Raw genomic sequence first — 14028 nt, 5'->3', positions numbered from 1 at the left:
GAGAAATAGAAGCAGAAGAACAATACCAAACTCATTTTATGAAGCTAATACTATACTCATCCCCAAACCAGGGAAAGGCCCAACAAAAACAGAGAACTATAGACCTATCTCTCTAATGAACACAGACGCAAAACTCCTCAATAAAATACTAGCCAACAGAATCCAGAAACAAATTTTAAAAACTATACACTACAATCAAGTAGGCTTCATCCCGCAGATGTAAGGCTGGTTTAACATTTGTAAATCAATTAATGTAATACATCATATCAATACAGCTAAGGATAAGAATCATATAATTTCTCTGGACTCAGAGAAGACAGTTGACAAAATACAACATCCATTCATATTGAAAGCACTAGAAAAAATAGGAATAAGAAGTACATTCCTTAAAATAATTAAAGCCATATATGACAAACCTACAGCTAGTATTATACTGAATGGAGTAAGACTGGAAACATTTACTTTAAAATCAGGAACTAGACAGGGATGCCCACTCTCTCTACTTCTCTTCAATGTAGTGCTGGAACCCTTAGCCAGAGCAATAAGGCAAGAGAAAGACATCAAAGGGATCCACATAAGGAAAGAAGAAATTAAACTATCCCTATTCACAGATGACATGATCCTCTACCTGAGTGACCCAATAAGCTCCACTCCCAAACTTCTAGAATTAATAAACCACTTTAGCAAAGTGGCAGGATACAAAATTAACCTTCAGAAGTCAGTAGCCTTCTTGTATACCAACAGTACACAAACAGATGGCCAAATCAAGAAAATGATCCCATTTGCAATAGCCCCAAAAGAATAAAATACTTAGGAATTAACTTAACCAAAGATGTAAAAGGAACTATTTAATGAAAACTATAAAAACAATAATGAAAGAAATTAAAGAGGACACCAGGAAATGGAAAGACATCCCATGCTCATGGGTAGGGAGAACCAATATAGTGAAAATGGCCATACTGTCAAAATTGATATACAAATTTAATGCAATCCCCATCTGCGGCGCCCGGCACCCCTGACCAGCAGGGAAGAACGGACACCACACGAGGATCCTTCTCGATCACGCTTTTTAATGAAGAGCCACTTGGTTAAAGGGAAAGAATGAAGCGGAGGGGCGCGGGGCAGGGAAGTGCAGCTGCTTATAAACAATCAAGGAACGCGGGACTTTTGCCATTGGCTGCTCTGTCATAAAACTCGGGATTGGTCAGGCCTCTGACGTCATACGCGCAGACGCAGCGGAGCGAGCAAAGGCTCTGCACTCACACACCCACTAAGGGGAACTAAGAAATTTGTATACAATGAGCGAGGCAGGGGACAGGCGCCGTCTTGGCTGCTCCGGCTCCCCACATCTCCCCCTTTCTGTTTTAACGCAGCAGGCCAACATACCTGTTGTGAAGAGAGTAGAGGTGCTGTCCTCCAAAGTAAAACTTGAGGTCCTACTCTAGAGGAGTGACCCAGGCGGCCAACCCTGGATCCCTCCCCTCCAGGTCCTCTTTTCCCTTTGTGGAGATGGGCTAGGGGCGCAGACCCATATGCTGACGCACATGCTCTCCCTGACCTGTCAGGGTCAGGAGTGGTACTTTGTCCATCATTTCACAACTCTTGGCTGCCTATACTCCTATTCCTCGTGCAATAGACTAAGGTCTCGAGGGTGCAAAGGCAGTACAGGGCACTTTTAGTTGGCCTTTAAAGCTGCAAGCCAAATTTTGGGGGAGTGTCCCTGCTCCAAGGCAGTGAGTGCATGAACAAGCATTGCTCTCTCTCTCTTATTGCGAGATCTCATTTGACAGAGCAACCAAAGGCTAAAGACACAAAACCCAAAACAAACTGCAACAAACATTCACAGGAACTGGAACAAATGTAGGCAACGGCTCCAGCATTGACTCAATTTACACTCTATGGCAGAACAATTTAAAATAATCAGAGCGACCCAATTTTTGAGAAACCAGCCTAACACAGAAGGACAGATTTTTTTTTGACAGGGTAAGGCATAGGGAACCTTGCAGTGAAGTTGCAAGGAAGAATTGGTGGCACAAAGGGGAAAATGGAAGAAGCATTAGTCACAGGCATTGGTAATGGAAAGGTCTTCATCACTGCCCACATCGTCCTTTCTTTGTTGCTTTTTCCCTTCTGTCTCTTCATCCAAAGTCGTGGCAGCAGAAGAATTATTAACAGGATTATTCCCAGGATTTTGTTTCGCATCATCCTCTTTAGGCGTTTGATTTTCCTCCAATATCCTTACGAGGCGCTGCGGCACCCAATGGGGGGATTCCTGTCCCTGTGGAAAAACACAAACAGCTCCCCTGGATCTCTGAATTACAGGATCCGGTCCATACCATTTGTTATCGATAACATTTTTCCACATTACTTTTTGTGTGGGTGGTATTGCCATTTTTCCAGCATGCCGATCAGCAGCTGATTGTCCATTGTCATCCACTGTTACATAATTTAAGGTAAACAGTGCAATGGCCAGCCTTTCTCTGGGGGAGGCATCTCGGCCTATTCCCTCCTTTTGTTTAAATAAAAGTTGTTTAAGTGTTCTATTGGCGCGTTCCACAATTTGGCGCTGATGGATTTACACGCAAGAGTTGTGCATTTTCTATGGCCTGTTCAAGACGCTGAATGGAACTCTTAGCCTGAACAGTCAATTTTCTAGGTGAAGTAACATCCGGGTCTCCCTCCAATAAGGAAAAGAGGGGCAACAATTCAGAGCGAGGGACATTAAGAAAATTTCGGACCCAATTTACGTCCCCCATTAATTTTTGAAAATCATGAAGGGTATGCAAATGCTTTGTTTTCAAGACGACCTTTTGGGGTGTCACAGCTATGGGAGAAATTATGGAACCTAAAAACTGAACCTTTTCTGAAAATTGCACCTTTTCTGGTGCCAAGTTTAAGCCTGCCTTTGCAAGGAGTTTAGACAATTTACTAAATACTTGAAAAAGGATATTCTGCTCTGGGGCAGCTATTAGAATATCATCCATATAGTGAAGAATTCTAACAATGGGAAATTGCTGTCTCACAGGGAAAAGAACTGTGTCAACATATAGTTGGCATATTGTAGGGCTATTAGCCATTCCTTGTGGAAGAACCCTCCACTGAAATCGTGCATCAGGTTGTTCATGATTAACAGAAGGCAGGGTAAAGGCAAAACGTTCTCTATCCCTGGGATGCAAAGGAATAGAAAAGAAACAGTCCTTAATATCAATAGATATAATGGGCCATCTTTGGGGCAAAGCAGAAAGCAGTGGGAGGCCGCGTTGGACTGACCCTAATATTTGCATTTGAGCATTAATGGCTCTGAGATCATGTAATAGTCTCCACTTGCCTGAGGCCTTTTTAATAACAAAAATAGGGGTATTCCATGGAGAAACAGAAGGCTCCACATGTCCAAACCTTAGTTGTTCCTGTACCAATTGAGTTATAGCCTCCAATTTTTCTTGGGACAGGGGCCACTGAGGCACCCACACCGCTTTAAAGGAACTTCCCTTTGGGACGTAGGGGGGTGGGGCAGAGGGGGCAGGTCGGGCCTGGCCATTGTCTGCACCAAATCCTCCCCTGGGGCTGTATGCGGCAGCCTGTTCCTCTAACTCCTCCTCTTCCTTTGAACTTAGCTCCTCCGGGAGCCCATCCCCCTCATTTTCTGTGCTTTGATCTGACTCTCCTGCATCCTGATAGAGGGAGCTCCTTGGTCCCTCCTGTTTTTTCTTTTCTCTTCTCTCCTCCTCCTGCACTGTACTTTGTGAGGGCTGCAGTCCCTCAATTCCATTCTTTTGTTTTCTCTTACATTTTACCCCACTCTTGGTGGTCCCTCCTTCCTTGTACGATGACTCCGAGAGACTATCCTGGTGCTTAATTAATACCTTCCTCCCTTCTTTAATAATCTCAGTATTTCTGCCCTCCTCCAAACAAGCGCGCACCATTCTCCATATGGGCAACGTGGCGCGGGAGACCCCTCCCTTTTCTAGAGCTCTATTCAGGTCCTCGCCTAATATATCCCAACAGGCCAGTGAGAGATCTCCAGACTCCGCAAACCATGGGGCGTGTATCTCAATATCTGTTAACACTCTATGTATTGTGCCGCGGGAAATTCTCAGCCCACGCTGTTTAAGAAGGGCTTGTAAGGGGGCACAGAAGTCCCTTATACGGCACACACTTCCTGAAGAGTTACCCATACTGATGTTTAAAGACCGAGTTAACACAAACCACAGAGGAAGAACGATAACAAGCACCCAGACAGGAACTTCTCAGAACAACATACCTAGAAGGAGTCCTCTTCACGTGTCAAGTTCTGGATCCTCTTCGGCCCCTCCGCAGGTCCCGGGTCTCGGCACCAGTTGCGGCGCCCGGCACCCCTGACCAGCAGGGAAGAACGGACACCACACGAGGATCCTTCTCGATCACGCTTTATGGAAGAGCAACTTATTTGAAGGGAAAGATGAAGCGGAGGGGCGCGGGGCAGGGAAGTGCAGCTGCTTATAAACAATCAAGGAACACGGGACTTTTGCCATTGGCTGCTCTGTCATAAAACTCGGGATTGGTCAGGCCTCTGACGTCATACGCGCAGACGCAGCGGAGCGAGCAAAGGCTCTGCACTCACACACCCACTAAGGGGAACTAAGAAATTTGTATACAATGAGCGAGGCAGGGGACAGGCGCCGTCTTGGCTGCTCCGGCTCCCCACACCCATCAAAATCCCAAAGACATTCTTTATTGAAATAGAAGATATAATTAAAAGGTTCATATGGAACAAGACCTACAAAAGTCAAAACAATTCTCCGCAAAAAGAGCAATGCAGGTGGTATTACAATACCAGACTTCAAACTCTACTATAGAGCCATAATAACAAAAACAGCATGGTGTTGGCACAAAAATAGACCAGTAGATCAATGGAACAGAATAGAAGATCCAGAAATAGAACCACATACCTATGGTCAACTTGTATTTGACAAAGGAGCCAAAGTTATACAGTGGAACAAACACAGCCTATTCAATTATTGGTGCTGGCAAAACGGGGCAGCCACATGTAGAAAACTAAAAATTGACCCTAGCCTTTTGCCATGCACATGCATTAACAAAGTGGATCAGAGAGCTCAATGTCAGACCGAAAACCTTGAAACTGATACACGATAGAGTTGGGGAGACACTGGAACTCATAGGCACAGGCAAAAACTTCCTGAACAGAATCCCAGGGACACAGCAGATTGGAGAAAGACTCGATAAATGGGACAACCTAAAAATAAAAAGTTTCTGGACAGATAAAAGCATAGCTACTAATTTAGAAAGACAGCCAACCAACTGAGAAAAGATATTTTCCAATAACACATCAGACAAATGCTTAATATCCAGTATCTACAGGGAATTCAAGAAACTAATCCTCCCCAAACCCAACAAACCATTTACTAAATGGGCAAGGGAACTAAAGAGAGACTTATCAAAAGAAGAGGTTAAAATGGCAGAAAAGCATATGAGGAAATCCTCATCATCCATGGTCATAAAGGAAATGCAAATAAAAGCAACCCTAAGATACCACCTTACCCCAATAAGAATGGCCAAGATTTTGATCTCAGACAATGACAGATGCTGGAGAGGTTGTGGAGAAAAAGGAACCCTACTGCACTGCTTGTGTGATTGTAAGCAAGTTCAGCCATTCTGGAAAGCAGTATGGAGGTTTCTTAAAGAACTGAAAATAGACTTCCCCTATGATCTATCCTGAACATTATAACCCAGGGTATGATAAGGACACCTGCTCATCTATGTTCATCTCTGCACTATTCATAATAGCCAAATGATGGAAACAATCTAGATGCCCTACTGCACATGAATGGATACAAAATGTGGTGTGTGTGTGTATATATATATATATATATATATATATATATATATTCAATGGAATTCTTCATAGCCAACAGATAAGACAAAATAATGGCATTTGCAGCGAAGTGGATGAATCTAGAGCGAATCATGTTGAGTGAGAGAAGTCAAGACCAAGGGAACAAAAAGTGCATGGTATCCTTAATATGTGGCTATTAGATCCAATACAAGAGCGAGGACTCAATATTTGCGTACCCAATGCTATGGACATGGTATTGGAAATATAAACACAACTACATAGACATAAAATTTTGTGACTCTATATACATAATGTTTTATTACATATATTAATATGTATCTATGACATACAGACCCTCAGCCTAATTTTATTTATGGTCTAAAATCTAAGTGCCAGTGATTGTATATAGAGATTCCCTTCTTGAATACTTGTTTGTTAAATATGTCATTTGAAATATGATGTAAAAATCAATGTTAATAAATTCTTTAATAAAAAAAACACAGGCATACCCCTATGTGGGAAAATGATGCCAGTGTGTGTCATGGACTTTCCAGAAAAAAAAAAAGGCAAAATAAGAATAACGAAATGATGAGATATGATGTCTTATAGATGCTTTTGGCTGTTTTTAAAAGAAAATTTTTTTTTTGTTAAGTGGATAGTTTTGCTTGCAGGACTGAACTTTACCCCTAGCTCTGAGCATTTCTTGTATGCCTTACCCCATTCTGAATACTCCATATTTATTTACTCCTTTAATTTTAAAAATTGTCCTAAGACAGATGCATTATTATTGAGTTTACTAATGAAGACACTGAGGCACACTGAGGCTTGTTCAAGGTCACATTACCAAATGACATATTCAAGATTTAAACTCAGGCATTTTAGTTTCCAAGCCATACATATTCTTAGATTGTGAATTTACATTTCTATTATTCAAATTTGAGAGGCCAAGTATTTGTTTGTTTAGTGCCTGCGTCTTGAACTCAAGGTCTGGGTGCTGTCCATAGGTCTGTCTTGCTCAAGGTTATCCTTCTATAACTTGAGCTAGAGCTACACTTCTGGCTTTTGGGGGTAGTTTTTTTTTATTGGAGATAATAGGCTCATAAACTCTTCTACCCATGCTGGCTTTAAACTATGATCCTCCCTAATTAAATACTATCCTTCCCTCCCACCCAGAGATATTTAATGAATCAAGGAATGAGATGTTTCAGTGACTTTTTTTCTCCTTAATTTTAGGATCTTCACACTATATAGCAAATCTCTACCACTTGATCTGGCTTGTCGAGTCTGGGATGTATTTTGCAGAGATGGGGAGGAGTTTTTATTTAGGACTGGATTAGGAATCCTTCGGTTATATGAAGATATTCTCCTACAGATGGATTTTATTCATATAGCACAGTTTCTAACCAAATTGCCAGAAGACATCACATCAGAGAAGCTGTTCAGCTGTATTGCAGCCATTCAGATGCAGAATAGTACCAAAAAATGGACTCAGGTAGTGTCTTTTTAATGTTTTTCTGTAAAATTTGGGGCTGGAAGTGTGGCCTTTGGGTAGAGTGCTTGCCCAGCATGCATGAAGCCCTGGGGTCTATTCCTTGGTACTACAGAAAAAACTGGAAGTAGTGCTATGGCTCAAGTGGTAGAGTGCTTAACCTTGAGAAAACTCAAGGACAATGTGTAGGCCCTGAGGTCAAAGCCCTTGACTGCAGAAAAAAAAAAATCTGTAAAATTTCTTTTGTTCAGAATTCTAATAAATGTATTAAAATAAGCATTTGGCATTTTGTACAATAGCTAGATATTTCTCAAATGTTACTGTTTAAACTAAAAGTAATTTCTGGCCTGGGTGCTTGTAGCTCACACTTGTAGCTACATAGGAGGCAGAGTACCTGTAAGCAAAAACCCCAAGTTCAAGCCCCACTACCAGCTCAAAAACAACCGTGTGTGTGTGTGTGTGTGTGTGTGTGTGTGTGTGTGTATAAAATGTGCATGCTATATAACAAGGATTTACATAGAAAGCATGTAATGTATGATCTTGGCTTTTTGAGACACTTAAGTCTTGTTTGCCAAGCAAACATACTGACAATCCAAATTAAATGACAAAAAAGCAGTATCATTTGATCTGTGAATGACAAGTAGCTTATTGTAGGGTCATATATTTACTGATTATGGAATGAAATGCTAGAATGAATATTGATTCAGAAAAAGTTCTGATATCAAATAGTAACATCAGAATATTTGCAGTTGATGGAAAGTGAAATTTATATTCCATATAATTGACCATTAAAATGATGTTTATTTATTTATTAAAATTATTTTTTTTGCCAGTCCTGGGCTTGAGCTCATGGCCTGAGCACTGTCCTTGGACTTTCTCAAGGCCAGAGTTCCACCACTTGAGCTTCAGAACCACTTCTGGCTTTTTTCTGTGTATGTAGTACCAAGTAGTCGAACCTGGTCTTTGTGTATGCTAGGCAAGCACTCTACCACTAGGCCAAACTCTCGGCCCTAAAAATGATAATCTTTAATAGAACAGAATCAAGTGTACTACTACTTTTTCATGTTTATGAGGTATAGTTAGTTGAATTTCTTATGGGTTTCTTAAATCTCTTCTAGGTTTTGAGAATTAATTAAGTTTACTTACTTTCCAGGTATTTGCTTCTGTGATGAAGGATATTAAAGAAGGAGACAAGAATTGCAGTCCTGCTCTGAAAAGTTAGTCCTCAAAATTAACAGGCTGATACAAAAAGTATTTTTTGGGTAAAAGTTTTCTGTTTCCTGTGTAAAAAGCTAGAAGAAAATGGGAAATCTAAAAGAATCAAGAGGTGGAAAACTGCTCATTTAAAATTCCATGTCTAAAGCAAATAAGTAATTTATTGACAGTATTAATGAACTAAAATTATTTTGTAGGGAGAGCCATTTTTCAGAGTAAAAATTTTAAGTAGGCATTTCATGTTCCATAATTTGGAGTATATAATTTGAATGCAATAATAAGTGTTTAATAGCTTCAGAGATACTTCAAATCATTTTATTCCTTCCTTTTTCAACAGTTACAACAAAGACACTTTTGAGTTCAAAGGAAGATTATTAAATATACTACTCTAATTTTAAAAATGCTGCAGAGTAGAAATTCTGTTTCTGCTTTTGAATACATTATAGGACAAGGTAAATAACTGGATGTAAATTAAAGTCACTGAATTTCTTTTATCTTTGTTCACAGGTTGGGGAAATTTTGAGTTATCTGGGAACTTGGAAGTATTGGTGGGAGATTATATTTGTTTAAGGTGTTTTTTCACTATATCCTACTTGTTTTTGAAGGGAAGAGAATTCTCATTATTGCAAGAATTTTAGCTTTTTTATTTATAGCCTAACATTGTTTATCTTGTAATTTAGTATTAAACAAACTAAATATTTGGTAGAATGAAAGTTTCTTTTTGCACTTTATTGGTCTAAAGACTTGACTTTGGGAATAAGTCCAAAAATATAAGTGAGATTTAACTTCATTTATGAGAATAAAAGGTAATGAAATCTGAATTTTTAAGTACTATGTCACAAGACTTTACTTTTTCTAGATAAATTCCTCCTCTGTAGAAACAAATTTTATAAATTCCAGTTTGAAATTTGAGAGCTTACATATCTCTAAATCCATGATTTGTATAACACTATGTATAATTTTTCTAATCAATGAAAATAAGAGTAAAATGAATCTTTTTCTAAGTCTGATGGCATAGTAGGTAAGCAAATTATTAATCATTGGTAAATTTATTATACTGAATTTATTACATTGAAATTTTCAGCATAAACTAAATCATTTGAATGTTATGAGTAAATCTATATAACATGCCACTTGGTTAATAATTATTTTATATTTTTATGTTGCAGTTTGATTTGAAACTAAACACAATTTCTGTTAGTGGTATACTGTAGTCTTCAAACTAACAAGCCTGAGATCCTTGTTAGTGTAGTGACTGCCTCTTTAGGAGTATGGGTCCAGTGGGTGCCCATTTATTTTTACCCTATGGGTCATTCTAGCCTAGGGGACGATTAGTGGAGCCCTCAGAAGTTAACTCCTGTCACAGGGGATAGCTTAGTGGTAACTGGTAGTATAATAACATATTGAGGAAATCAACATATTGAGGAAATCGTCCAGGGTCTTAATAGGTTTAGGATGACCTTTTAACTCTGGTAACTATTTTCTTGGTATTGGGTCCCTGATAGAGGAAATGTATCCTCTGGCAGTAATCTCATTGAGGTTTTACTACCTGCCTATATTTAATATTACTTTTATGTATTTGTTTCTTGAAGCAGATCTAAGTTACTATGTTTCTTTTTCTTTTTTTAATTGTACAGTTTCTTTACCTTAAAGTATAAATGTATATATAAAATGTAAATATAAAGAGTTAACTAAAAACCACTAGTAACAATTACTATGTAAATAAAACATATAAGCAGAGTTATTTGAAGTGAGTGTTTATTACTTTGAAGATATTCTGATTTAGTTAACCAGAAATACACTTTTTGTGGGGGAGGGGGAAAGTCGGTAGAATGGGGTGTCAAATTTCTCTTACAAAGGAAGCAATAAGCCTTCAGTCTTTTGAGACACTCAGTACTGGCAGCTAAAATACTATACTGTTAACTTTCCTTTTAACCTCATATGTAGACAAACATATAGTTTGGCACGTTTTTGTCTTTTGGTTAAGTATATTTTTCCTAAAATATCCAAGATAATGTGAAATTTAATAAGTTATTTCTGTTGCTTGTCTACTTAAATATGTTGCCCCTTTCCTTCATTATTCCTTTAGTCTGTTATTCTTTCATTACTCCTTTATTATTCCAGGCTACAGTGCATTATTTTAAAAGCTTCTGACTTTCGGATAACAGCTCTTCATGTAGGTTGGGAATTAATAATGCTTTTATTTACAACTGTTAACTCTTTAGAGTTCATGCTATTGGAGGTTATAATTCTTTAAAGTACAAAATTATGGTAATTTTTTACATCATAATACCATACAGTTTATCTTTATTTTTCTACTTTTTGGTAAGATAAAATTATTTACCAAGAGCATATTCAGATAGCAGGGTTGATTTAAAAAATTAGAAAGATGTGAAGTAGCATGAGAAAATCTGTTAGGTTTTAATTTAACTTATAGCCAAGTGACAATTGTGTTGGAATCTCTAGGAGAAAAAATTGATGTTTGATGTAGGTATTGAATTCGTTATTTTGCTGTTTGTTAGTCAATCACTGTCTAAAAGATAAGTTCTCATAGTAAAACCATACTAATTAAAACTTGACTTTCACAGCATGTGAAACTAAAATGAAGTTATCTAAAATGAAGTTATTTCAATTTATCAGGGAAACTGGCTACTTCAATAATAAAGAAGCTTCTGTGCTCTTTAAAAATATCGTTTACCAAGTGCAATTGCAATAGAAGCAAATGAGATGGAAATTTGAATTTATTCAATAGCACTTGTTAAGCACAGATTATGTGCCAATTTTTGCCTCTTTGTATTTTGTTAAATTATATAAAGTTGTATAACTTGAGAATCTAGCAAAATTGCTTCTCTTTCCAAACATTTGGCTGTTTATATTGTCGTTTTATCCTGATTACTAATGTTTTACTGTATACAGTTTTTTTGTGGGCTAGGGTTTTCTAATAAATGCTAGAAAGGAAATTTGACTTTTTAGAAAACTGCATTGCAGAAGCGTTTCATTTGTTGAACATTAAACAGAACTGTCATGACTTAAGTATAAAGACTTTTGTACTCATAAATGTATTTGGAAAATCATTTTTGTAATAAAAATTTTAAATGATAAGACACACTTGAAGGAGTATATAAAATTGACAAGGATGGGATATATACATTTGTTTGTAATTTTAATCTTGAACTTTGAAATGAAGCTTCAGCCAGATGCTAGTGGCTCATACTTGTAATCTTATCTACTTAAGAAGCTGCAATCTGGAAGAGCATAGTTCAAGGCTAGCAGAGCAGAAAAACTCACTAGACTGTAAGGTTAGAGTAGGGATGGAGATAGGACTAAAGTTGTAGCACACCACCTCTAAGAGGTCCTGAATAAACTCCAGTATCTCCAAAAATGAATAAAATAATGAACCAAATCCTGTAATTTCTCGCTCAAGACCCTCTAATGACGTTCCTCACAATAAGAGATCCAGATTCTCTATTCTGGTCTACTAGGTGCTACTTGACCAGATCTGAGTCCACCTCCAGTTTCAAATGCCACTTAACTCCCACTATTGCAACTCCAAAGATTGAACCCAGGGCCTTGTGTGGTCTAGGCAAGGACCACTCACTGCGATAATGCCCAACTCAAGCTCATTTTTATACACATTATGCTTCTTGTCATTTCTCATTCTATGGAGGATTTTACAACTACTTAGTCTTACTTTTTCCTCTGAAAAACTCCTTGTAATGTCTTTATATGGCTTATGCTTTTCATTTCATTCAGGTCATTGTGTAGTGTTCTGTTCTCTGAGGAAGACAGTACTTTAACCATCTCTATTTTCCTTGCCTTATTCTGCTTCAAATTTGATTATAACACCTATTATTTATCACTGACATCTATTTATATAGTTGTTACTTCTGCTACCTTATTTCCTTGGTGATTAAAAAGTATTGTCTGTCTGAATGGATTAGTATTGAATTGCTATTACTCAGATCTTGGTACTACCAGTGGTAGATACAAATAATGAGATTTTGAAAAATTCTAGTCTATTCCCTGCCAAATTTATCTTTCATTTAAGATTCTTAAGAGAAAGAATATAACTGACTAGAAACTCAGATTACTTCTGGTTCACTCAGAAAATTCAACTTTTAAAAAAGTGTTGTGTGTTGGGCCAGGAGTTTGGCCTAGTGGTAGAGTGCTTGTGTAGCATGCACGAAGACCGGGGTTCGATTCCTCGGTACCACATACATAGAAAAAAAGCTGGAAGTGGTGCTGAGGCTCAAGTGGTAGAGCTCTAGCCTTGAGAAAGTCAGGACAGTGCTCAGGCCCTGAGCTCAAGCCCAGGACTGGCAAAAAAAAAGTACTGGGCTAGGAGTAAAACTCAGAAGTAGTGTCCTTGTCTAAAATACTTGAGGTGCTCTCAGCACCACACAAAAAACAAAACAAAAAACGAAAGTGGGAGTGTAATGCCCCCTCTGCAGGACCATCACCAAGAAGACCACCAAGAGCCAGACATTCTGAAATGCAAAAGCAAGTTTTTATTCAGGCGAGCTGCAGCTCGGGCCTCATCCTATACACCACCAACACAATGGAGCTTAGGAGGAGGGCCCCAAGTTCAAATTTTACAGGGCTTGTAAAGGCAAAAACCACAGAATTACAGCAACCAGGTGTTTGAGCAAGATAAGGTGGGGGGATAGGGACATTCCAGGGCGGTTAGAGCTAATGGGAAGTTCCCAAGCAGGTTGGGTCCAGGAATTTATGTGCACAACAATTCTGTAATTTATGTGCGCTCTGGGTCATAGTTTAATATAAACAACAAGGTGGCTACTGCCTGGAAATAGAGGTACTTTAGCTCTTCAGGAGGGGGGGCAGGTGGAGGGGCTGCATGGAACCGGAGCGCGTCCACACAAGTGTCGTTGGCCAAAGTTGTGATGCTAGACATAACTAGCCGGTTTTTAAAGGAAGGTATACAGCTGGCCAACAGGCAGGGGAGTGCGGCTTCATCCTTGCACAAATGCACACCAAAGCTCCTGATCAGGCTCGCCGCCTCTAGCCTGCGTAGCTCCTTTAGCCTGCAGTAATCCTAAACTTCCTGTCCCTTCTCTCTTCCGACACACTCAAAACTCAGCGTCATTCCGGGAGGGTTTTCCCGCGGGGGCCGGCGAGGCCGGCGGTGGTTCTTACCTCCCACCTGGACACTTGAAAGGGCGTGGGCTGTGGGTGCGCCTGGCAAATGCCTCACAGCAGCACTAGGTTGTCAAGCAATTCGGAACCTTCATCGACTACGGGAGAAAACCGGGCCCCCCGGAGTCGGCAAACTTCCCGAGATCCCGGCTCTAGGAGGTGGACAACTCAGTGTCCGGGGTTCTGCCAGACATGCGCATGCGTAGCGGCTGTAGGTCCCACAACGGCGGCGGAAGCCAGTCGAGCCGCTGCGAGCTGGGGGTGGGGAGCTGGAAGTATCGCGAGAGGACAGTTTTCCCGCGAAGTGGAAGCGCGCGTTTTTCTGGACTGGGTATTT

At 39.4% G+C, this 14028-nt stretch overlaps 1 protein-coding gene across 3 annotated transcripts in view; it reads left to right on the top strand.

Annotated features, from left to right (window-relative positions):
• The window catches only part of Tbc1d12 (TBC1 domain family member 12), a 63852-nt gene extending 53575 nt beyond the window's left edge, over positions 1–10277 (top strand). The window contains exons 12-14 of one of the 3 annotated variants that reach the window (XM_090346222.1): positions 7067–7325; positions 8476–8539; positions 9045–10277. In XM_090346222.1, coding sequence (XP_090202348.1) covers positions 7067–7325; positions 8476–8539; positions 9045–9175 — 454 coding nt within the window. In that variant the 3' untranslated portion in view covers positions 9176–10277. Of the gene's footprint in view, positions 1–7066; positions 7326–8475 lie in introns of all 3 variants that reach the window. The other 2 variants (XM_090346224.1, XM_090346225.1) reach the window with 2 other exon arrangements.
• Positions 10278–14028: the final 3751 nt, after the last annotated feature.

This window comes from Megascapheus bottae, chromosome 15 (genome assembly GCF_031878675.1).
Source record: "Megascapheus bottae isolate mThoBot1 chromosome 15, mThoBot2.hap1, whole genome shotgun sequence".
Classification (NCBI taxonomy): domain Eukaryota; kingdom Metazoa; phylum Chordata; class Mammalia; order Rodentia; family Geomyidae; genus Megascapheus; species Megascapheus bottae.
Note: the sequence above shows the minus strand (reverse complement) of the source record. Positions and strands in the feature narration are given on the sequence as shown.